This window comes from Carcharhinus amblyrhynchos, chromosome 10 (genome assembly GCF_965287045.1).
Source record: "Carcharhinus amblyrhynchos chromosome 10, sCarAmb.v2.hapA, whole genome shotgun sequence".
Classification (NCBI taxonomy): Eukaryota; Metazoa; Chordata; class Chondrichthyes; order Carcharhiniformes; family Carcharhinidae; genus Carcharhinus; species Carcharhinus amblyrhynchos.
Window position 1 is genome coordinate 79,753,726 of NC_137333.1, and position 25,984 is coordinate 79,779,709.

The window sequence follows — 25,984 nt, forward strand, 5'->3', positions numbered from 1 at the left end:
CAAGACCTGCAATGGGACTGTCTTGAGTGCTACCAACTAAGCCACAGTTGACACCCAAATGTTACAAATCAATTCCTTGTTCGTGCAGACTGATGTTCAAATTGAAATGGTTGGTTTCCATTATGTGATGCTGATCAGAGTAGTTCAGATCCATGATGACCTGTGCAATGGAGAGTGGGAGGAGATGTGGAACTTGAGCCAAAGCACAGGAATCAAATGATGATGTGGAGATGCATTGGACTGGGATAGGCATAGTAAGAAGTCTCACAACATCAGGTTAAAGTTCAACAGGTTTATTTGGAATCACGAGCTTTCAGAGCACTCTCTCAGAAGACTAAGGAAATTTGGCATGTCAGCTACGACTCTCACCAACTTTTACAGATGCACCATAGAAAGCAGCTTGGTATGGCTCCTGCTCTGCCCAAGACTGCAAGGAACTACAAAAGGTTGTGAATGTAGCCCAACCCATCACGCAAACCAGTCCCCATCCATTAACTCTGTCTACGCTTCCCGCTGCCTCGGCAGAGTAGCCAGCATAATTAAGGACTCCACGCACCCAGACATTCTCTCTTCCACCTTCTTCTGTAGGAAAAAAGATACAAAAGTCTGAGGTCACATACCAACCGACTCAAGAACAGCTTCTTCCCTGCTGCTGTCAGACTTTTGAATGGACTTATCTTGCATTAAGTTGATCTTTCTCTACAGCCTAGCTATGACTGTAACACTACATTCTGCAATCTCTCATTTCCTCCTCTATGAACGGTATGGTTTGTCTATATAATGCACAAGAAACAACGCTTTTTATTATATGCTAATACATATGACAATACTAAATCGAATCAAATCCTCACTTACCTGATGAAGGAGCAGCGTTTCGAAAGCTCATGATTCCAAATAAACCTGTTGACTTTAATCTGGCATTGTGAAACTTCTTACTGAGCTCAATTGGTGGTATACCGCAATGAGTATGCCACCTCCCATACTCATTGTATATTTGAGTATATACATACAATATATACTCCCAGGTTACATTCTAAGTGGAATGCTTAGAGGTGGATGAAGATCTAACAGTTTCAAATATTGCTCTCCAAACAAGGCCTGTATGTTTTTATAGCGCTAAGTTGAATTTACAGTAATGTCCATTTTGAAGCAACTTACTATTTTCTTGCTGGACTTTGGTGAGATCATATTTGGAATATTGTGTTCAGTTCTGGTCACCTCATTATAAGAAGGAAGTGGAAGCATTGGAGAGTGTGCAGAGGAGATTTACCAGGATGCTGCTTGGTTTGGAGGGTAGGTCTTATGAGGAAAGGTTGAGGAAGCTAAGGCTTTTCTCTTTGGAGCAGAGGAGGATGAGAAGTGACTTAATAGAGGTTTATAAGATGATGAGAGGGATTGATATAGTGGACTTGCAGAGACTATTTCCTGGGGTGGATGTAGCTGTTACTAGGGGGCATAACTATAAGGTTCATGGTGGGAGATATAGGAGGGATGTCCGAGGTAGATTCTTTACTCGGAGAGTGGTTGGGGTGTGGAAGAGACTGCCTCCTGTGATAGTGGAGTCAGACACTTTACGAACTTTCAAGCAGTTATTGGATAGGCACATGGAGCACACCAGAATTATAGGGTGTGGGATAGCTTGATCTTGGGATTGGACATAGCTCGGCACAACATTGAGAGCTGAAGGGCCTGTTCTGTGCTGTCTGTACTTTTCTATGTTCTATGTATGTTTCTAAATTGTGCACAAACATTATTGAAAAGGTTTCTTATTGATGTTGCTTGATAACATTTTTTAATCAACAAGAATAAAGAAGTAAAATCCAAACTATTTGGGATTTTTTATTTATATGCAAGTTAGATTAATGTAGTTTACCTTAAAAGATGAATAAAAGCATTGCTTTAAAGCTGAGGTCAACATGCATATATAGAGATTACTACATGGTGCTGATTAAAAAAAAACAAATCTATCAGATAAGTCTCAAGCTGAAAAATCTTGCCACTAAGTAATGAGATTTTTCATTCTGATAGGGACCTATTCTCTTTCAAAGACTGCTGGACAACCAATTAACCATCTAAGCATTTGACGTATTTCTCCAATTACAATTTGTAATTTTTTGACAGCCATGATGCACAAATCTAGCCTCTTCCATCTTCATAGTGTTCAGCTCCATTAGAGGAATGGATGAGAAATCTAATTGGATTATCTGCCATGTGTTTGGAGCTATTGTCTTCCAATTAATGAACAAGATTTTTATAGAGCACACTTTACTTCAGTCTTTAAGCATTAAAGGACATACATTTTTAAAAGCATCAAATACCGTATTTTTGGTAGTTTGCCAGTTGATTCCCATAATAGGTGTTGCTATAATTGGTAGCCCTCATGCCTCTAAATCAGAAAGTGATGTGTCAAGTCTCACTCCAGTATTTGTGCATAAAAATCTGATGTGCCACTCTAGGGGAATGCTGCATGGTTGGAGGCCTTGTCTTTCAAATGACTTAACCAAGGCCCTCCCAGGTGGATGCAAGATATCCCTTGTCACTATTTTGAAAGGCAGGTGATTTACCCCTGGTGACCTGGACAAAATTTATTCCTCAACCAACATCAGTAAAATAGATTTTTCTGGTCGCATTGCTGTTTGTGGGGTCTTGCTATGCACCATTTGGCTGCTGTATTTCTTGCATTAATTTGGACTAACCTTAAATTATGGAGAACTAAACTCAACTAAAAACCTAGTGATCAAATTTCCCTATCGATCAATAATGGAAGTGGGTATGCGGTGAAATAATTAACACCTTTGCATTATAAGAGGAGACTGTTCGATGAATTCTATTTCATTCAGCAGTTGCAAACTAAAGTAAATCCATTAGCCACTTGATGGTTCTGGTGCTTTCATAGACAGTGATTACACTTCAAAAGGTACTTTATTGGCTTTGGAGTGCTTTGGGACAACTTGGTAGTCATTAACAAGCTGCCTATCTTTGCAATGCAATTTGATGTAGTGGAACAGTCCTGGAAGATAAATGTTTCCCTGTAAAGTGTGCACATTCCACACATTCTGTCAATATAACACTTCAGCATTAACATTTCTGGCACTTGTACCTCCACAGCAATTAAGTACGATGGAATAGATGTCATTGGATACACAGCGTGGTCCCTGGTAGACGGCTTTGAATGGGATGCTGGTTACAGCACCCGACGAGGATTGTTTTACATCGACTTTCAAAGCAAGGAGAAGGAGAGGATGCCAAAATCATCTGCTTTTTTCTATCGCCAAGTGATAGAGGACAATGGATTTCCGCCTGTACCAGAAAATAAACCTATTACAGGAACCTTTCCCTCCAGTTTTGCATGGGGTATTTCTGAAGATGTTGTACAGGTAAAAAATTAAAGCCATTATTTGATTAACTCAATATACAAGTTTGTCAACAGAACAAGTAATCGTGATTATAATATTTAAATCACTCTTGCCCCTCTGCACATGATGGGTTTCTTTTGTTTTCAATCTTTTCTTGAATTTTGACATTTTCCAATGATTCTACAGTACAGAAGATAAAGTTTATTTATTCGTCACAAGTAGGCCTACATTCACACTGCAATGAAATTACTGTGAAAATCTTCTAGTCGCTATCCCGTGCCTGTTGAGATACACTGAGGGTGAATTTAACATGGCCAATTCACCAAAACAACATGTCTTTTGGATTGTGGGAAGAAGCCAGAGGAAACTCATGAAGACATGGGGAGAATGTGCAAACTTCACACAGACAGTGACCCAATCCAGGAATTGAACCTGGGCCCCTGGTACTGTGAGGCAGCAGTGCTAACCACTGTGCCACCCATGTTAGCATATTGTTGGATTCTCTGTATGTGTGTTTCCATTTTTCATCATCACATGGCCCATTCTAACTTCAAAAGTCATTTTCTAAGTATTGTTTCACACACCACTGTTAATATTAAATAATTTAGGTTTGTTTAAAGTTATCACTGGCATCAAAAGATGCTAAAACTGGCCATAACTTCCAATGGAGTGCTAAGTGAGTTGAATTGCCACTTCGCTCACCTGCAAATCAAGGCCATCCTGGGTCGGTGCTGGGGCCTCAGCTATTTACCATTTATATAGATGATCTGGAGGAGGGAACCGAGTGTAGGGTGTCGAAATTTGCTGATGACACCAAAATTGGTGGAAAGGCAAATTGTGCAGAGGGTGGGGAGAGTCTACAGAAGGATCTAGATAGGCTGGGCGAATGGGCCAGGAAATGGCAAATGGAATTTAATGTTGGCAAGTGCGAGGTGGTCCACTTTGGTAGGAATAATGGTAGGAAGGAGTATTACTTACGTGGCGAAAAACTGCAGCAGGCGACGGTGCAGAGGGACCTCGGGGTCCTTGTGCATGAGTCGCAAAAACCCAGCTTGCAGGTGCAGCAGGTGGTCAGGAAGGCGAATGGGATGCTGGCCTTCATCGCGAGGGGGATTGAATATAAAAGTAGGGAGGTCTTGCTGCGGCTGTATAGGGCATTGGTGAGGCCGCAGCTGGAGTACTGTGTGCAGTTTTGGGCGCCGTACTTACGCAAGGATATTTTGGCCTTGGAGGGAGTGCAGAGGAGGTTTACTAGGCTGATGCCGGAGTTGAGGGGGTTGAGCAATGAGGAGAGGCTGAATAGATTAGGCTTGTACTCGTTAGAGTTTAGAAGAATGAGGGGAGATCTCATTGAGATGTATAAGATGATGAATGGGATGGATAGGATAGAGGTGGAGAGACTCTTCCCGCTCAGAAAGGACAGTAGGACTAGAGGGCACAGCCTCAAGATAAAGGGGGGGCAGTTTAGAACAGAGTTGAGGAGGAACTTGTTTACTCAAAGGGTGGTGAATCTCTGGAATTCTCTGCCCGTTGAAGTGTTGGAGGCTGCCTCGCTAAATATTTTTAAGACGCGGGTTGATAGGTTTTTGATAGGCAAGGGGATTAAGGGTTATGGGGAGAGGGCGGGAATGTGGAACTGAGCCACGACAGATCAGCCATGATCTTATTGAATGGCGGGGCAGGCTCGAAGGGCTAGATGGCCTACTCCTGCTCCTATTTCTTATGTTCTTATGTTCTTGCCCAGTCTTGTGACTCAGGCCGGAAGGGATCTCTGCAGTGTAGCTTACTCCTGGGGTCTAGCACCAATGGCTATAGCGTCGCAGATAAATAAGTCCTGCCCCTTATAAATGGTACTAGCTACCATAAACCAGGCAGATTTGAAGGTCTTTGACCAGCCAGGGAGAAGTGTATAAGGTCAATGGATAGAATTTTGGTGAGGGTTGTCAAGTCAGGTTGAGCTTTGGGGTTAGGTATCAGATCAGATTGGCTCTTTGGAGGGAGGGGACATTGGTGTCGGGTTGAGTATTGTCAGGTTAGATGGGGTCTGGTTGGGCCTTGGTGGAAGGGTATTGAGCCTGTTGGTGGTGGGGAGATGGTGTTAAGGGGGATGGGAGTGGGCCGGGGTGGTTCCCCTGTGAGTATGGAAGAGTCCATGAGGGGGTAATAAATCCCATGGGGGTGGGCAGGGGTGGGGGGAATCTCATAGGTTGGAGAGGTCCCATTAAAAGATATGGTCCCTTCCCAGGATGGGGGAAACCCATGAGTGGTTTGGAGGGTTGGGGGAATTCCCTGTGGGGTTAGTTTGAGGGTCTGAGGAGACCTCAGGTATAGGAATCTGGCATTGGGGAGTTCCATAGGGGAGTTGACAGGGGTTGGGGGAGTTCCATGGGGGACCGGTTTGGGTCAATACAATAGTTGCCCAGAAGCTAGAATTGGTCTTAATTCCTCAAACATTTTCTGGGTAACTATTGATGTAAGACAGTCAGGACTGTCAGAGGTTTATGATTTAAATCACATTTTCAGATGTTTCTCAGTGCAGAGCCATTGCCCTTCAGAAGTTTGCACTTCCCAGGCAATTGCTGTATAATCTTTATCTGGGAACCTCCATGACTAGATTTTGATCTTTTCAAGGATGGGAGTAATTTCTTCTGATCTACACTATTCAGATCCCTCGTGATTTGACTACTTCTATTTAGGGCAGCATAGTAGCACAGTGGTTAGCACTGCTACTTCACAGCTTCAGAGTCCTGGGTTCGATTCCCAGCTCGGGTCATTGTCTGTGTGGAGTTTGCACATTGTCTTCGTGTTTGCTAGATCAAACTCTAGTCATGGAGGTTCCCAAATAAAGATTATACAGCAATTGCCTGGGAACTGACAACTTCTGAAGGGCAATGGCTCTGCACTGGGAAACATCTGAAAATGTGATTTAAATCATAAACCTCTGACAGTTTCCTTCAAGTACTGTGGTTTCCTCCCACAGTCCAAAGATGTGCAGGTTAGGTTGATTGGCCATGCTAAATTGCCCCTTAGTGTCCAGGGATGTGTAAATTAGAGGGATTAGTGGGTATAATATGTAGGGCTTGGGTGGGATTGTGTTTGGTGCAGACTTGATGGGCCGAAGGGCCTCTTTCTGCACTGTAGCATTCTATGATCTATGATTCGAAATCTCCTCTCAGCCTTCTTTTTGCAAGGAAAACATTCCCAATTTCTCCACTCTATCTTCATAACTGAAGTTTCTCATCCCTGGTATTATTCTCATGAACCTCTTCTGTACTCTCTCTAATACCTTCACAACTTTCCTAAAGTGTAACACCCAGAACTGGGCACAATACTCCTGTTAAGACTGAATAAGTGAGTTATACAAATTCACATATCCCCTTGCTCTTGTACTCTATACCCTTATTAATAAAACCTAGGGTACACTACATGCTTTATAAACTGCTCTCTCCACCTGTCCTATTGCCTTCAATGACATGTGCACACTTACACTCAGGTTTCTCTGCTCTTACATCCTCTTTAGAGTTGTGCCCTTTATTTTATATGTTCTCTCCGTGTTCTTCCTACCAAAATGAATCTCCTCACATTTCTCTGTATGGAACTGCCACCTGTCTGCCCATTCTCACAACTTGTCAATGTCCCTTTGCAATTCCCTTGTATCCTCTTCACTGCTCACAATTCTTTGAAGGTTTAAATCATCCGCAAATTTTGAAATTGTGCACAGAACACCGATGTCCAGGTCATTAAATTATGTTAGGAAAAGCAAGAGTTTCCTGGGGAAATCCTCTACAAACCTTCTTTCACTCTGACAAACATCCGTTAATCACTACTTGCTGCCCCCTGTCATTCAGTCACTTTTCCACCCATGTTGCAATTCTCCCTTTTATTCCATGAGCTCAAACTTTGTTCACAGCAAAGATCTGACAGTTGAACAAACTTGAAATAATTAAGGAATGAAATAATTAAGGAAAGTCAGCACAGATTTGCTGAGGGCAAATTGTACTTAATTAACTTGGTTGAGTTTTTATATAAGGCAACAGAGAGGGTTGATGAGGGTATTGCTGTTGATGTGGTGTACCTAGACTTTCAAAAAGGCATTTAACACATAATAGGCTTGTCTGTGAAATTGAAGCCCATGGAGTAAACTAAACAGCATGGATACAAAATTAACAGAGTGTTAAGAAACAGAATTGTGGCGACGATTGTTTTTCAGACTGAGGGATGGTATTGTGACAACCATGATGTGGATGTGCCGGTGTTGGACTGGGGTAAACGCAGTAAAAAGTCTGACAACATCAGGTTTAAGTCCAACCGATTTATTTGATAGTAAACTCACTAGCTTTCATAAGAACATAAGAAATAGGAGCAGGAGTAGGCCATCTAGCCCTTCGAGCCTGCCCCGCCATTCAATAAGATCATGGCTGATCTGTCGCTGCTCAGTTCCACTTTCCCGCTTTCTCCCCATAACCCTTAACCCCCTCTCTTATCAAATACCCATCAACCCGCGTCTTAAAAATATTTAGCGAGGCAGCCTCCACCACTTCAACGGGCAGAGAATTCCAGAGATTCACCAGCCTTTGAGTGAAGAAGTTCCTCCTCAACTCCGTTCTAAACCGACCCCCTTTTATCTTGAGGCTGTGCCCCCTAGTCCTACTGTCTTTTTTGAGCGGGAAGAGTCTCTCCACCTCTATCCTATCCTTCCCATTCATCATCTTATACGTCTCAATGAGATCTCCCCTCATTCTTCTAAATTCTAACGAGTACAAGCCTAGTTTATTCAGCCTCTCCTCATAGCTCAACCCCCTCAACTCCGGTATCAGCCTAGTAAACCTCCTCTGCACTCCCTCCAAGGCCAAAATATCTTTGCGCAGGTGCGGCACCCAAAACTGCACACAGCACTCCAGCTGCGGCCTCACCAATGCCCTACACAGCTGCCCTAGCACTGCTGTCTCACAGCGCCAGGGACCCGGGTTCGATTCCCAGGGGCACGGTGACACAGTGGGTTAGCGCTGCTATCTCACAGCGCCAGGGACCCGGGTTCAATTCCCAGGGGGCATGGTGACACAGTGGGTTAGCACTGCTGCCTCACAGCGCCAGGGACCGGGGTTCAGTTCCCAGGGGCACGGTGACACAGTGGGTTAGCACTGCTGTCTCACAGTGCCAGGGACCCAGGTTCGATTCCTTTATTTTATTTATTTTGGTAATTAACCAACCATGTGGAGCTCGTATATTGAATCATGTATAAAACAGGCCCCTGAGTGGGTCCATTATTCCTTTTGGCCTGGTTGGGACTAGTTGTGTTCACCACAGACTTATAGTTTTCATTTTACTTTTATTTTACACAATAAAGGCACTGTTCCTTCACAGCTGACTCCTGGAGTCATTATAGGTATATAATGGGGTTTCTTAAGGACCAATACACATTTTTCCTGATCCATATCAATATTCTAGGCTTGAGTGTGTGGAGCATAATTTTAAAATTTGCAGCTGACACAGAAGTTGAAAATATTGTGAACCATAAGGAGAATTGTGATAGACTTCAAGAGGTCAAGAAGAGGCTGGTGAAATGGGTGAACATGAGGCAGATAAAATTTAATGCAGAGAATGCCAAGTGAAATGTTTTGGTCAGAAGAATGAGGAAAGGCAATATAACACAAAGGATATAATTTAAAAGAGGATGCGAGAGCAAAACGACCAGGGGTATATGTGTATAAATTGTTGAAAGTCCCAGGGTGGATTAAGAAAGCAGATGGGATCTTGCGTTTATAAATAGCAGCTTAGAGTACGAAAGCAAAGAGGTTATAGTGAATCTATATAAAACACAGTTCAGTGTCAACTGGAGTATTGTGTCCAATTCTGGACGTTGAACTTTAGAAAGGAATTAAAGAGTGCAGAAAAAATCTAAAAGAATGGTTGGGGATGAGACACTTAATTTATGTGAATAGACTGGTGAAACTGCTCTCTTCAGAGAAGAGAATTGATTGAGGTATTTAGGGTGACACAGTGATTAGCACAGCTGCCTACAGCACCAGGGACCCGAGTTCTATTCCAACTTTGAATGACTGTCTGGGTAAAGTTTGCACTTTTTCCCTGTGTCTGCGTGGCTTTCCTCCAGGTGCTCTAGTTTCCTCCCAGACTCCAAAGAGATGCTGGCTAGGTGTTGACCATGCTAAATTGTCCCTTAGTGTCTCAAGATCTGTAGGTTAGGGGAATTAGTGGGGTAAATGTGTGGCGTTATGGGGTTAGAGCCTGGTAGAGGTGCTCTGTAAGAGAGTCAGTACTCTTTGAGAGAGTCGGTGGTTGTGGAGAGTCAGCACAGACTCGATGGGTCAAATGGCCTCCTTCTGCACTGTAAGGATTTGATGATGATCCAAGATGAGTCTGAAGTTAGAGGCAGAAGAAATTGTTCATATTTGTGAAACAGTCAAGAACTAGAGGAAACCCATTTCCAATAATCGGCAAAAGAAGCAGAAGTGAGATAAAGGCATATATTTTTATGTGGTCAGTGGTTAGGATCTGGAACACGCTGCCTGAGAGGCAGATTCAATTTAAAGAGGAATTAGGTAATTTTCTGAAGAGAAAAGATTTTCAGGGCTACGAGAAAAAACAGTGGTGTGGGATTGTAGAGAGAGATGACACAGACACAATGACCAATTGGCCTCTTTCTGTGCTGTAACCATTAGAACATAGAACATAGAACACTACAGCACAAACAGGCCCTTCGGCCCACGAGTTGCGCCGATCACATCAACACCTACCAATCTATAGACCTATCTATAACCCCCAATCCCATGAAACCCCATATACTCATCCAGAAGTCTTTTAAAAGACCCCAGCGAGTTCACCTCCACCACCACTGACGGCAGCCGATTCCATTCACTCACCACCCTCTGAGTGAAAAACTTATCCCTAACATCACTTCTGTACTTTCCTCCCCGCACCTTAAATCTGTGTCCTCTCGTAGTGACCATTTCAACCCGGGGAAAAACCATTCTATGGTTTTATGGGTTGAACTTTCCCCCTTCATTGGAGATGGTTTTTGGATAGGACAGTTGGCAGGATGGCAGGGGAAAGTGTGTCAGAAGAGTCTGACCTCTTTCCAATGCCATGACATATTGCCAGCAGTGGCATCTTAGTGGCACAGTTGCCTGCTGGGTAGCTAATTGAGTCACTGAATGATCTAATTAAGGACCACCTTCTACTCCTGCCATCACTTTGTTGGTGTTGAGAGGCCGATTGCTACATGGGAAGACAGTCAGATGAACCTTGACGGCCTCTCAGCTTGTTCCCGAGGTGGGGGAGAATGCTATCCAACACCAATGACCATTACCATGCCTGAATAGATGCTGGTGCATCACCACCATATCCCCATCAATGACAAGAGCTGTCAGCCACAAGAAGTCAGTTCCGGCTATCAGCCACAAAAGGTCAGTTCCCGCTATCGACCACAAAGGGTCAGTTCCTGCTAACAGCCCACAAGAGGTCAGTTCCTGCTAACAGCCCACAAGAGGTCAGTTCCGGCCAATGGCCACAAGGAGTCAGTTCCTGCTATCGGCCACAAGAGGTCAGTTTCTGCTATTGGTCATGAGAGGTCAGTTCCCACTATGGGCTACAAGGGGTCAGTTCCTTCCATCAGCCCACAAGAGGCCAGCTCCACTTTTGGCTCCAGTGATGTCAGCCTTCGTATGAAGTCTCACAACACCAGGTTAAAGACCAACAGGTAGCAAAAGCCACTAGCTTTCGGAGCGCTGCCCCTTCATCTGGGGATGAGGCAGCGCTCCAAAAGCTAGTGGCTCGTGCTACCAAATAAATCTGTTGGACTTTAACCTGGCATTGTGAGACTTCTTACTGTGTTTACCCCAGTCCAACACTGGCATCACCATATCATGCCAGAGGCTGATACCTTTGATTCTGTTTAAGGATCCTATGATAATCATTTGGAGCCTGCAGTCTTGGACAGTCAGTTTGAGCTGTAGAAGGATGTGGTGTATGTTAGTATCTCTTCTTCTTTCTTAACCCTCACATCCCCACTGCTAGAAGGCTAATTTGTAATGCTGTTGCTCAGCAATATTCTGAGCCCTTACAAAGATTTTGAACTCATAAATTGTTCAACTAACAACTTGATTTTAATAAAATTTCCAAACTACCTGAAGGAGTTTGCTGCAGATCAACCCATTAGCATGAGAAACCAACCTGTTTTCTGTATGAAGAATGATTATGTGCAATATGACCTGAGTTACAAACACCTTCTAAAACACAGGGGAGGTTCTTAATCTTGTCCTTTCTGTGTTTTAGTCCTCAATAATTTCCCAATTTAATCTGCTGCTTTTGATAAATCATGCAAAAATGATCAGCACGGAATTTGAGCCCTTGTGCAGTGTTTTTTTGGGTGCTTCGCTTGGCCATAAAGGTCCAAAATGTTGCCTGAGAAGTGTGTGTAGATATCTAGGGCGGGGTTTTCTGGTCACACTCACCCAAAAACCGGAAAATCCCGCCCAAGGTCAACAGACCTTTGCATAGCCTGCAACACCCCCGCGCACCACCTCCCCCACCGGCCCTGCGCACACCCCACCCATCCCTCCTGCTACGATTCCTGTGGTGGGCAGGACAGGAAAACTCCCCCCCACCCCCAAGTGTGAGTTGAGCTGGGTGTAAGAGGATAAAGTAAAAGTTTTAAAGTTTATTTATTCTTGTCACAAGTAGTCTTACGTTAATGCTTCGATGAAGTTACTGCGAAAATCCCTTAGTTGCCACACCCCAAAGCCTGTTTGGGTACATTGAGGGAGAATTTAACATGGCCAACATAGCTTTTGGACTGTGGGAGGAAACCGGAATGCCTGGAGGAAACCCAGGCAGACACGGGGAGAACATGCAGACTCTGCACAGGCACTGACCTAAGCCAGGAATTGAACCCAGGTGTCTGGCACTGTGAGGCAGCAGTGGTAACCACTGTGCCACCCCTAAGTTAAAGTACATGCAGAGTTGAAGTTTGACTTAATACCAGCGCCGCCATTTTGGAATTCAACATCCCAGCTAATTGCTCTCTCTTAATCACAAGAGGCTTAACATCAGCACCAGGAAGCTTTCCACCACCAGTGCTGTCAACAGGTACATACAGGTTAAAGGCTGATTGACTTCTCTTGGTTGCCATCATGATTGATATGAAGTGTTTGGTGCACTTTTCTAAATGAGGTCTAATCAAGACCAGTAGAATATTTTTCATTTGGTATCTGGTAATACATCCTAATATTCTATTTACTTTTATGTTAATCTAACAATATCTGCTTTGAACTTTCAGAAGATCATATCCTGTAACATCTGGGTCTTTCTCCTGCAGAATAACTTTAAATTGACAGCAATGTATGGTGCGCACACGCTTGACATTGAATCTTATGAAAATGTAAAATATGACATACTAAATGATCCAGATTTTGGTCTTTTCTCCCTTTGTGATCTATTTTTATCATCTAGGGTCATAAAACAAATGCAAATCTTTAGAACGACTGGTGCCTTCATCAAAATCATCAATGGTGTAGCGCACTTTACATTTGGCACGCTTGTGAATGTGCTGATGAGTAAAAAGCTTCGACATTTGTCTTTTTCCTGTTCTACCAGATCACTAAATCTTATTTCAGTATATAAGACAATGGTGAGGTCACACCTGGAGTACTGTGTGAAGTTTTGTACTTTCCTGGAGGTTTACTAGGCTGCTTCCTGGGTTGAGAGAATTGATCTATGAAAGGGAGTTAAGTCAACCCAGAATTGAGAAGAATGGGAGGTGATCTAATTGAAATATATAACATTACTAAGAGCTTGACATGTTATTGACAAGATATTTCTGTTGGCAGGGGAATCTATAACATGGGTCACAGTCTCAGATTAAGGAGGTGACCATTTAGGAATGAGACGAGGAAAACATTTTTCACCCAGAGGTTATGTTTTTTTTATATAACTCAGGGAGCTGCGGATGCTGATTGGTTTTCAAGACAGATTTTTGGTACTAAGGGAATTGAGAGATATGGAGATGGTGCAGGAGGGTGGAGGGAGTTAGGTCAGCTTGGATTTTCTTGAAAGGCTGAGCAGGCTTGAAGGGCTGGCTGGCTTACTTCCAATCCTATCTTTTACGTGATACACTGTGCAGAGCCATCAATGGGCCTGAAAGGAAGTCATTGATATAGAATGTAAATACTTTGAAAAGGAAGAATGTGCAAGGTTATGGGGAAAAGACGTGGGAGTAGTCAAAGCAAAATACTGCAGATGCTGGAATCTGAAACAAAAACAGAAAATGCTGAAAAATCTCAGCTGGTCTGAGGTTTGGTCTCAGCATCTGCGGGAAGAACTCTGACAAAGGATCTTCCAGACTCAAAACTTTGACTCTATTCTCTCCCCTTAGATGCTGTCAGACCTGCTGAGACATGGGAGTGGGACTGGTAAAATGCACTGTCAGAGAGCTAGTGCAGACTAAATGGGTCAAATGGTCTCCTTCTGCACTGTAAGATTTCTGTGATTCTGTATGAACTTAGTCAAACATGATTTCCCTTTCACAAAACCATGTTGACTCTGCCTGATTACTTGAGATTTTCTAAGTACCCAGCTATAACCTCATTAATATTAAAATCTGGCATTTTCCCTATGGCAATTATGAAGCTAACTGACTTGTAGTTTCCTGTTCCTGCCTCTCTCCTATCTTGAAAAGAAGATTTAACATTCGCAATTTTTCAGTTTTCCTTCAGTCCAGCACACTTCCCTGCTGTTCAGCTCCCTCCAGTGGCCACATTCATTAGCACACCAGAATGACCTCATCGCTTTATTTGGAGAGAAGATTATCTCAGCAAATGCGTAACATTTTTGGACAAAACACTTCAAGAAATATATTCAGTAAGATATTAGTAATGCTCAAAATGCACTCAAGAAACATAAAATTTGATGTTAAACAAATTTTTCAATGTTAAGATTCTGTCGTCCAAACATAATGACCTGATTTTGTGTATTGACTAATAAATGTTTTTTTAAAAAATCCTTTTTCATTTTGAATTTTGGTTTTAGGTGCTTGTCAAAAGGGGTGGGCAGCATTGTCGGAGAACAGGACCTGTCTTCACAGGGTATGGTGGGCATTGAGGTTGGCAAGTTTAATTATACTAACAGTGAAGTATTTTTGGTATTGTAAGAATAGCTCTGAGAAAATCCCTGACTCTATGATGTCCCAATCAGGCACGATGTAGGCCAATTCAGAGGAAAATCTCCCCAACCCTGGAATTACCTAACAACCTGCCCGATTTGGTGACATCAGTGGAATGGGTGATGATGGGAACTTGGAAGGATTTAATTGCTGTCCAAACCCCATTTCCCACTCTCAATTCTGATAGCCAGCCACCCATTGTTGGATGTTATATGTAAATGAGACAGTAATTATATTAAGGCTTGGTAAGTCCTATTTCTGTCATGACCGCCTTACTTCTACTGTCTCCTAATAATGTCACAGAATCATAGAATCCTGACAGTGCAGAAGGAGGCCATTCTGCCCATTGAGCCTGTACCAACCACAATCCCAACTAGGCCTAACCCGTAACCCATGTATTTACCCTTGCTAATCTACCTGACACTAAGGGGCAATTTATCATGGCCAGTCAACCTAATCTGCACATCTTTGGAGGAAACCCACACAGACACGGGGAGAACATGCGCACTCTACACAGGCAGTCAACCGAGGCCAGAATTAAACCTGGGTTCTTGGCGCTGTGAGGCAGCAGTGCTAACCACTATGCCACCATGCTGACCTCAGTTCTACAGGCTAAAGATACAAGCTTACATTTTCACATATATTGGGTGAAATCCTGCTATCATGGTATTTTTATTTTTGTGTTTGCTCCTGAGGTTGAGATTTTGTGCCATTTGCTGAGGGGGCTGTCATTTACTCCCTCCCTTTTTCTGACAGGGCACAATGGCATCCACAGGGAGGATTCCTTTTACTCCCTGAAAGAGGAGGAGAAAACAAGAGAGAACCAGTAGCGTGTACAGGCAGAGAAACTTGGAACTACACTCGACTGAGGAACTGTGACCAGGCTTTCCAAAGCAAGTTGTCACAGAGCTGAGTCCCAAACAGAGCTGCTTTTCTCAATAGATATCATTCAATCAGTGTTATTAAAGCAACAGAGATTGTGTAATGGTTATGGCACTGGACTGGTTATAATACTGGACTGGTTATAGTACTGGACTGATTATAGTACTGGACTGGTTATAATACTGGACTGGTTATAGTACTGGACTGGCTATAATACTGAACTGGTTATGACACTGGACAGATTATAGTACTGGATCGGTTATGGTAAGTGGAATGGTTATAGTACTGGACTGGTTATGGTAATGGATTAGTTAGGGTACTGGACTGGTTATGGTAGTGGACTGGTTATGCTAGTGGACTGATAATCCACATCTCTTGATTTAAAATCCCATCACACAAGTTGTGAAATTGAATTTGAAGAAACCTGGTGATTTTGGGGCCTGCACGCAAACAAAAAGTGATCGTAAAACTTATGGGTTGTTGTAAAGACCCCTTGAGTTCACTTATTACCTTCAGGACAGGGAATTACTCCTCTGCATGGTTTGGCCTACATACAACTCCTGTCTTGCATTATATGTTTGACTCTTAATGTCTTCAGGATAATTAGAATCAGGAAATAAATGTTGTTTTTCCAGAGTTGTCTACATTTAAAGAAAGCTTCAATGTTATGGAGTAATTGTAGAGAGTGCCACTCAGGACATCCAGAAAGACGTGTAGAAGAATATCAAGCAAGGTATGACCTCATCATCTTCCTGGACGATCAGCAGCAATGTCTCAGGGCATTGCAATATTATCAAATAGCAGCATTCACCAAGGTCTACAACAATCATAGATGGCACTCATTTAATCACATTATGACCTGGATCAATATACATTAATAGGAAAAGATTCCGATCTCTCAATGTGCAGCCTGTTACCAAACAGTAGCACAGGAGGTGCCACTGTGCTTTCTTTCAAGGAGCTTCACCATGCTGGCCTTTCTACTACAGAACGATAGATCTTGCGTGGATTCTTGGAAATCAGGGTTTTCTCTTGTGGCCTAGGCTGTGCACATTCCCAGTCTCCAAACCTCCAGTTGAGCAGCTCCACAATAAGGTCCATTTATCCACCAGAATTAGGGATTTGGTCAAAAGTATGCTCCTGGTACCTGCATTCTTCAATCTAGGAATATTATTCAGTACTTTTTGGCTAAGTCTGAAGGATTTCACCTTACAAAGGAACTTTTCCATGATGAGACTTATTCCTTCTGAAGGGAAATTTGGGATGGGCAGCAAATGCCAATAACACCCACATGCAATGAAAGAATAAGTAACAAAAATGAAAGTGAGGGCAAGAGGTTAAAAAGTAGTTGAAGGAAATCTGCTGTCCTTATCTGGTTTGGCTTACATGTGACTCCAGACCCACAGCAATATGATTGACTCTTAATTGCCTTCAGGGATGGGTAATAAATATTTGGGCGGCATGGTGGCACAGTGGTTAGCATTGCTGCCTCACAGTGCCAGGGACCTGGGTTTGATTCTGGCCTCGGGTGACTGTGTGGAGTTTGCATGTTCTCCCTGTGTCTGTGTGGGTTTCCTCCGGTTGCTCTGGTTTCCTCCCACAATCCAAAGATGTGCGGTTTAGGCTACTTGGCCATGCTAAATTGCCCTTTGGTGTCAGGGTAAATGCATGGGGTTACAGTGATAGATTCTGGGTGGGATTGTCATTGGTGTAGGCTCGATGGGTTGAATAGACTCCTTCTGCATTCTAGGGATTCTTCTCTTCTAAATGCTGGTCCAACCACTGATGCCCACATTCCATGAACAAATAAAAAAAACTGTTGTAGATAATCCATTGGCTGCAGGATATTTTCATGCTCATGTGATACAGGAATCCTTCAGTTTCCATACTTTACCATGTAAAGTACTGTCTATCTAAACAGGAGAGGGCACTTGATTTTTCCAGCTAGCTGTCCAGACTCTGGAGTTGGCATCTCTTATCTGCTGAGAGCATGTAATAATTAGAAACGGATCCATTGTCCATAACTTGATCTTAGTCCCTTGCCTCCTCGTTGGCAGTGTCCTCAAGCATTCCTCAAAAATTCCATGTCATTTACTCTTTCTCTATAGACTATTTGTATATAGATTGAATTACTATACCTAATTAATATTCGTTCATCAGCAATCGGATTAAGATCTTACTGATGGTGATGAAATAATGTAGCATAATTTCTTCTTGTAGTAAGATCACTGGATCTTTAGGACTTGAACCTTCTCTGAGAATGATTAAAAGAGGGTGCCTTTCATTAAGTTATTTTCCTCAATCTCCAACTTGCCAGCTCCATTACTGAGAGTTGGTTAAAATAACATTGACTGCATTTTATTCTCAAAACATTGACGTCTCAAATAAAACCTTGGAGTGACAATGACTTTTCTTCAAGCTTGCAACTGAGTTGTTGGAATTTATATTAGCACCTTTAGAAAGTTGCTCAAATAGACCATGTCTGTCCATGAATTCCAATTTGACAGCTAATTTTATAGTTGCCAGTTTCCTTGATTGTAGATTTTGTCCAAGTCTCATGGCTGCTAGCAGCATTTGCGGGGGAGTGTCAGGATTAAATAAAATGAAAGGAATCTCAGTGTGGTGACATAAAAATTGATTCTGTGAACAGATGAATATTTGGGACAGGAACTTGTCTCCTTTCTATGGGAATGGCTAAATGGACATGCAGCTGTGTGTGAGGAGGGCTGTCCAATGGAACACCCATCCCGGAGGGTGTCATAGCACCACTGGCGGCAACAGGTCATAGGCAGGCTGCATGCTGTCTCGCAGTAACTATGATCAGAAGGGGAAGAAGCTTAGTCATAATCAAGTCTGGGCAAGGAACCACTACCTTGCTATGTATTTTGTCAAAAGGTCAAGGTTTTCTTACTGTGTATTGCTTCTCACACCCATTCCAAGCTCCAACAATCTTACAGCTTGTTCTTGGCATGTCACAACTATGCTTCAAGATGGCACACTCACAAGATGCAATTTACAAATCTACACACACTCATCTTTCAAGATCCTAATGCTTCATTGGACATAATTCATTGCAAGGGTCATTTGCTGACACCCACGTGTGCTCATACCATTAGGCGTGGACACTCCTATATTCTACAACCTCTGTGACATCCAAATACCACTTGAGGGCTCAATTCCAATTCTCAACCTCCCTCATGTGGGTTTCCAAGGTGTGTCCAAGAAGACCAATTTGGATCAGGGCAATGGAGGATCTATAAACAGATGCCAGACATCATTCTGATGAAACCTCTGGAAATCTGCCTTGTCCTCCAAATCCCAGAGTTGAAGAGGAATTCTAAATGAACACCCATCCTATCAGCTGAAGTTGTTACACATTATAATGAAGCAACTGACTAGCAAGAGTCAAGTAGAAATATAACAGTAACTGAAAAAAGCTCTGCAAAAATTTTAAAATCAATCTCACAAAACAAAGCCACAGTGTAAATAATCAAAAATATAATTGTATTTACCAGTTTGAGGGCAATGCAAGTTTCAGAGGCTCATGGAGGAATTTCCTGTTACTAGCTGTCCACATCCTTTGCTCACTTGGTTGAGTTTGCTTTAATGAATGAATCAAACACATTTCCAGAAAAGACTAAACACCACATCAATGGATCTGCCCTGTGCTTTAAAACAAGGTTTGCCATGTGCAACATGAGTCTCCTGTGCCCGAGTGAGGAATCATTGCAAAACTCAGCAAAGGCACAGATCTGCGCAGCGATTAAGATCTTGACTTTCTTCCTTGTCTATCCTGCACTAACACCTCTGTGATTCAAGGCTTATGGAAGCTTACCTAGGCTTCATTCTTAGCCTATTTTAGGCTATTTTAAATCACTGCTTTCTGAAGATTACTAATCTGTGAATGCCTTCCTTGTCTGAATGAAACTGTAGTGTCATGTATCTCAAACACCTGATCGGCTCCACTTGGCATTCCTCAGAATGGTCCAGAGCTGGAAACGTAAATATCCTCTTGCTGAAGGACATATTGCATAGCCATACCCTGTCATAAAAGACCAAAGTGCAAGCTTTTGATATAAATTCAAGTCTCACCACATCAACCTGATTATTGATCCAAACAGGTATAGATATTTTCCACTTTGGGTGATGTGGTATGAGGGATGTTCAATAACTAGATCAATCAGTCTACAACTTGACACTGCCAGCAATTTGAATCCTACCAGTCGTTCAAACATTGAACTTCCGACAAATTTTGCTGGAGGCTCAGAAGCCATTGTTTAAGACAAGCATGCTTGTCAGATTAGTGAACAGTTGGACATCAAAGTTTAATGGCCATTTATTCATCAATGGTTCACCAAGAGAAATTAACTTTCATAATGGATTCATAGATTATAAATCTTTCTTCTTCTAGATGAAGTGGTGATTCACTGTGCCCCCTTCCTCCTCGTGGTTTTTGGACAGGGAACTAGCCCTAATTTGTATGGCTGGTCCTTTTACTTTACTGACACCATCTTTTATTTTGTGTCTCTTGCCAGGAAGGAAGTCCAGTCAGCAAGAAAACCACTTCTTTGTAAAGAATACATCAGGTAGATCTGCCACACATGAACTAACTCCTCTGGATCTGCTGCCTCCCTACCGTTGAATCTTTTCTTCAAACATCCTTGGATTTAATTTTCCTTCCAGAAATTGTTAAACTTGTTATTGCTTTTCTTCGTTCAGTCCAAAACTCGGCTTACTATTTCCCTTTTTTAAAACATTAATTGTTAGGAGGGGGTGTTATGGGAAAGGCCAGCTTTTGTTACCCATTGATGATTGCCCAGAAAATGAGGTGTGGGCCTGCTTGAAGTGATAGAGCCCATGTAGTATTCTCTGTGCTGGTTTGATATAACTGAGTGGCTTGCTAGGACATTCCAGAGAGGAGTTAAGAGTAAACCATTATGCTATGGGACTGGAATCATTTAAAGGCCAGACCGGATAAAGATGATAGATTTCTTTTCCTAAAGGTCTTTTCAAAAATCTGTTTATGGTCACAAGACACCAATTGCTCTTAAGGGATTGTAGATGTATTTATTAACACTAGGCTCATGAAGAGATAAAGCTTGAAGACATCATGTGTGCTCTTCTCTAAACAAAAGTCAGTATCATGTTACACATTTCCCTTCCAATAATGTCATTCTGATATCCCTTAAATACACTTTACAACATCCCCCTTTCTTTTCGACAATATTGTTCCCACCCTTTCAAAGAAATATAACTATTGACAATACATTTTCATGTTTAGTTGCCATTGCATTAGTGCATAGAACTGATGAATCTTTAAAACCCTAACTAAGCGTGAAGATAATCTGCTGGTATGCCCAGATATTGTGATAATATCTTTGAAGATTTCTTTAACTGCTCAATGTGATCTATGAGATTGTCATTCTTCAGTGCTGTTCCTGGTTGCGTTTTGGATCCGGTCCAAGATGCAATTGGACTGTGCAGTGAAGAGCTGAAATGGATCTAATTTGTCCTCAGTTACACCTCGCCATTGCACCTTTGAGTGTAATGATTTCATAGGATCTTGATTCTGAACAAATCCTTCTCAGTTTGGCTGGTTGCCACATGTTGTCTGTGGGATCCTGGATGTGAACATGTTCCAACTGTAAACATGGCAACACTGTATCTGTGTTTTTATTGTGCATTTGGTCATCTTCTGTTGTAGTTTTCGAAGTTGCTGTCTTGTTTCCGAATAAGTAGAATGGGTAAAAGTAAGTTGATTGGTATGCACTGATCTGCTAAGCATGAGATCTGCTGCTGATGGTATGTTGCAATTAAAGGTGTCACTTTTAGATGTAATGTTGCAATGTGTAAATTTTGCTTGTTCTGCCTACATTTGAGAATTAGGAATTTCACCACGTGAATCATTCATTCAGCTAGGTAAGTTGACCTAGAGTAATGAAAAGAGGTAGTGTGATTAAAATTCCATTTCTCACAGATGTCCTGAAACAATTTACTAATGTATTGAGACCATTATCCGTAATGATCTCTCTAGAAACATCAGATAAACTGAAAATACCACTTAGGGTGTGACAGTTGCACTTGATCTATTGTACAATTGTCAAATAGTGAGGCACTTGGTGAAGTAGTAGATGATGAATAAGTCAGTGCTGTGGACATGAAAGAGGTCAGATGTGATTCTGGACAAAGGGTGGGTAGGAACTTTATGTGGAATCACTGTTGTTTTGTGCTGTCTTGTTATATGCACTTGATAAACCTCACTCTTCTTGATCAGGAGTTCAATGTAATTGTTCATCATCGGCTAATAGAGTCTTCTTGTCTGACCTTTGCCCAAGTGTGAGTGATGAAGTTGTTGGAGAATAGTAGATCACAAAGATTCTGGCATGATAATCAACCCTGTCTTTAAAAATGATTTTCTGGCTTTTCCCAATAAGACCAGAATGGTCCCATGTGTTTGTGGATATGCTGAATTGAATCAGACCAGTCTTTGATGATGGTTTCCCACAGTTTCTGTAGTGTAGAATCTTTCACCATTTCTTCTTGTAGCTGCTGGCATTTGCATTGTGCAGAATGTTCCAGAGAAAACCTTAAAGTTCAATGTCAATGAAGTCAACCTGTAGACCTAAGGATGTATCTTCTGTTTTTGTTGGGTGAGGCAACCTACTAAATGCATCTAATCTGATTATATTCCCTGGCTTATCAATCACTTCATGTGTGTGCTTCTGACAGGATACTGGATGGTCATTCTTATTACTTGAAGGAATCAATTGTGTATGATCTATTTGGACCAGTGCATGACTGTAGCTGAATCAGCCTTTGCTCTAGTGCACTGCTGCTGCCAACGACGCTTTCTGCCACACCTTTTGCAGATTTGATGGAATGTTGGACATTTCCTCAGTGCACGTAGAAGTCCACATCTTCTACATATCTTGCTAGGTTTGAGTGTCCCAGTGAGTACGTTAACAATGAAGGTTGAACTAAGGACTTGTAAGCATTGTTGATCTGCGAGGGTCACTTCATCCATCCATTTTTGAGTAATCCTTTGATGCTATAGATGCCCAAGATTTGGACTAGAAAAACATATTTTTCTGCAATGCTTGTAGAGTAGATATGACCATCAGCTCAACAATTCTGTCTGTTGGCTCTGTACCCTTGCCTCTGCATCTGCTGACAAAGTGGTCTATAGATTCAGTAGGCTGTTGTTGAAATGACATGATCTCTAGTCAATAAATATGAAAGTTTAACCTGATTCTGAACTGGTTTTTTAATATAGTCCATATCATTTGGGGTTCCTTTAGCTCTTCAGGTTAGGAACAATAAACTTGTGTTTAAAATAGACAAATTTCAAGATGCTTACTAAATGAATAAAGCTACAAGATTCCACTGGTTTTGCAAAAAACAAAAATAGACTTTACTAAACAAGTTCAGCAAGATAGAACAATTTTAAAAATCTCTCTTATACGCTGTCATTCAGTGTGAAGAATACATGTGAATTAGCAGGCAAAATGTAGTTGATTTCCAAACTCTCACTGCTTTGTTCCATGAACTCCCGTTGGGGCCTGCCAAATTGGCACCAATGATCCCAGATCTCATTTACCTGATCTGAAGGTGCACAACCATCCAGGGCATGTCCTGACTTTCAGCAATGGCAGCAGCACTCCTGCTGACTCTGCACTATTTCTTAGTGGGCAAATATAGCAGGCAATCTGTACATATCTCGGACTCACAAGTATCATATTGGATAAATAAACACTTAATCTGTATAATGCTTACAGTTAAGAGTTGAATGTTGACCCTTCCACTGAAGGAATTCCCCCAGATCCGACTCCATGTTGTTTATGGATATTGCCATGGGACATTTTACATCCACCTGATTAACATTTCACTTCAGACTATGTTGAACTCCTTCAGTACTCCACTGAAGTGATAACTAGATTCCATGTTTGTGCCCAGGGGGACCAATGCATGATCTTCTGACTCAGAAGTGAATACTAATACTGAGTCAAGCTGACATTGGTATGGAGGAACTCAGTCCAATTTGACTGTTGTTTCAAACAAGAATCCCGTATTAGTTTCTGTGATTCATGAGGTTTTGTAAATGAGATTCGCTTAAACTGTAGTTTACTAGTTTACTCACAACCAAGCCATCTTTTTGTACCACTCTCTATATTTTTACCTGATGTCATTAGAACATACGGAATGTCAAGGACAAGAAAAGGGCAGGATTTTATGGCCTCGCTTGTCCTGAAACCGTAAAATCCCACCCAGGGTCAAGGGACCTTTCCACTGTCCGCCCCTCGCCTGCTCCGGTTCGCGTGGCGGGCGGGATGGTAAAATTCCGGGCCAATGTCTCTGACCCCATCAAATCCTATCTCCATAGTATCCGAATTCTTTCAGATTTGAACCAAACTTGTGGCTCAGTTGTCAGCCTCGATGAGTTGGCCTGTTGGTTGCCTTCTCTGTGAAATGGACACATCTGATATTGCAAGCCCAGAAATTATTAACTGGGCTCTGAATAAGGTGGTATAAAAGCTGTTTAGAAAACATATGGCATAAAAGGGTCACTGAATCTTTACAAAACCAGGGCTGTAATAAATAGATACATCTTCCCCATCTTTTTGGTATGGCAATCTATTTCAACATTTTTTTAAAGTTTTAAGTAATTAGGAAGGAATCGAAATTGTATTCAGAGACTAAAATAATATTGTATTGATCAGTAGTATTGCACTGTACTTTTGTCTTTTTGTAATTTTCAGGTAGAAACGACACCTACAACTCCCCAATTTGTTGATCGCAATATTTACAAATGGGATATTAATGGGACTGGAAAGCTGGTGAAAGTTAAAGGAGTCATTGGCCAGGTTCGTGGCAGTCAGTGCACTGACTACAGTACCATCAGACAGGAAGTTTACCTCTTGCAAAATACACATGCCACTTACTTCCAGTTCTCCCTCAACTGGTCACTCATCCTCCCGACAGGCAACACCACACAGGTGATGCGAGCAAACCTGCGTTATTACAGATGCTACGTCAGTGAGCTTCTACGTGTGAATGTTACTCCTGTTGTTGTGTTGTATCACCCCACGCTTGAAGACCAACGACTGCCCTCAATGCTAGAAGACACCGGGGGCTGGATGAACCCGGCGACCATTCAGGCCTTTGTGGAATATGCCAGGCTATGTTTCAGACAGCTGGGAAGCAAAGTAAAATTCTGGATAACCATGAGTGAGCCAAATGGCATAAAGCACTTGTTGGGATATAAAAGAAACTTCACAATTGTAGGCCACAATTTAATCAAAGCACATGCTTTAGTCTGGCATCTTTATAACAATGAATTTCGCAGGACACAACAGGGACAGATCTCTGTTTCTCTTCATGCTGACTGGGTGGATCCAGCTGACCCTTTCTCCAGGAGTGACATTGAGGCCGCGGCTAGGACCTTGGAGTTTGACATTGGTTGGTTTGCAGAGCCGATCTTTGGCAATGGGGACTACCCCTTCATCATGCGAGACTGGCAGAGCCAGAGGCAAAACGTCGGATGGCACAATTCGTACTTGCCCAACTTTAGCGATGAAGAGAAAAGGCTGATACGTGGCTCCGGTGACTTTGTGGCACTGAACCACTACACAACTCATATTGTACACCTCGAAGGCCAAGCTGAAGCCCAGGCTGGTTATGAATTCAAAGTGCAGCACCTGAAAGACACTACCTGGCTGGCATCACCAGGGGGGAAAGCAGTGGTGCCAGGCGGTTTACGCAAACTCTTACGGTGGATAAAATCAAAATATGGCAATGTTCCGATCTATATCACATCCAATGGAATTGATGATGATTCACCCTCTAAAGACAAGTTACGGATTTATTACATTCAGAGTTACATTAATGAAGTTCTGAAAGGTAAGCCATTCTTTATCCCCTGTATTTAACAAATGTACAAGTTTTGATGGATGTTTAGTGTCTGAGCTGGCTGCTGCTAGGGAAAATTAGACTTTACCAGTGGTTCCAGATTATTGTCAGATCTTTACTCTACATTTTTTTTGTATTTTTTGGTGATTTCTTCTGACTGCAGGAATGGGGAAAAAGACAAACAGGGTGGAATGAAGGGCGGAATTTTCCCAAAACGTTTCTAAGGATCGTAACAGTGTGAAAACGGCTGCCCTCCTTGGATAGCCCCCCTCTCTCTTGCATGACCAGCCCCTTTGCGTAAGCTCTCTCCCCTCTCCGTCATAGCTCCAACCCACTGAGGCCCTACCCCCACTAAGGCCCCACCCCCTTGGCACTACACCAGGCACACGTAAGGTGATCAACTGGGCATGGTCAGCATGCCAAGAGGACACTGCCTTATGGGCACTGCTTGACCATATCCCCGACCACCAGGGGACTTCAATGGCCTCCGATCCCTCTGGCATAGCTATGGTGCATGGTCCCACTATTGCAGAGCAGTAGCGATTCTTGCTGGTGTGACGGACTAGTCAGTAAGGTGGAAAGCATTCGGGAGCGCAGAAGCAGCTGTACCAGACATTTAAATATAGGCAATTTGATACAAATGAGCTTCAGGCCATTCTCACTG

The 25,984-nt window shown here is 42.4% G+C and overlaps 1 protein-coding gene across 1 annotated transcript in view; it reads left to right on the plus strand.

Moving 5' to 3' along the window:
* The window catches only part of kl (klotho), an 89,356-nt gene that overhangs the window by 58,293 nt on the left and 5,079 nt on the right, over positions 1-25,984 (plus strand). The window contains exons 3-4 of the mRNA XM_080197454.1: positions 3,109-3,377; positions 24,171-25,311. Coding sequence (XP_080053580.1) covers positions 3,109-3,377; positions 24,171-25,311 — 1,410 coding nt within the window. The remainder of the gene's footprint in view (positions 1-3,108; positions 3,378-24,170; positions 25,312-25,984) is intronic.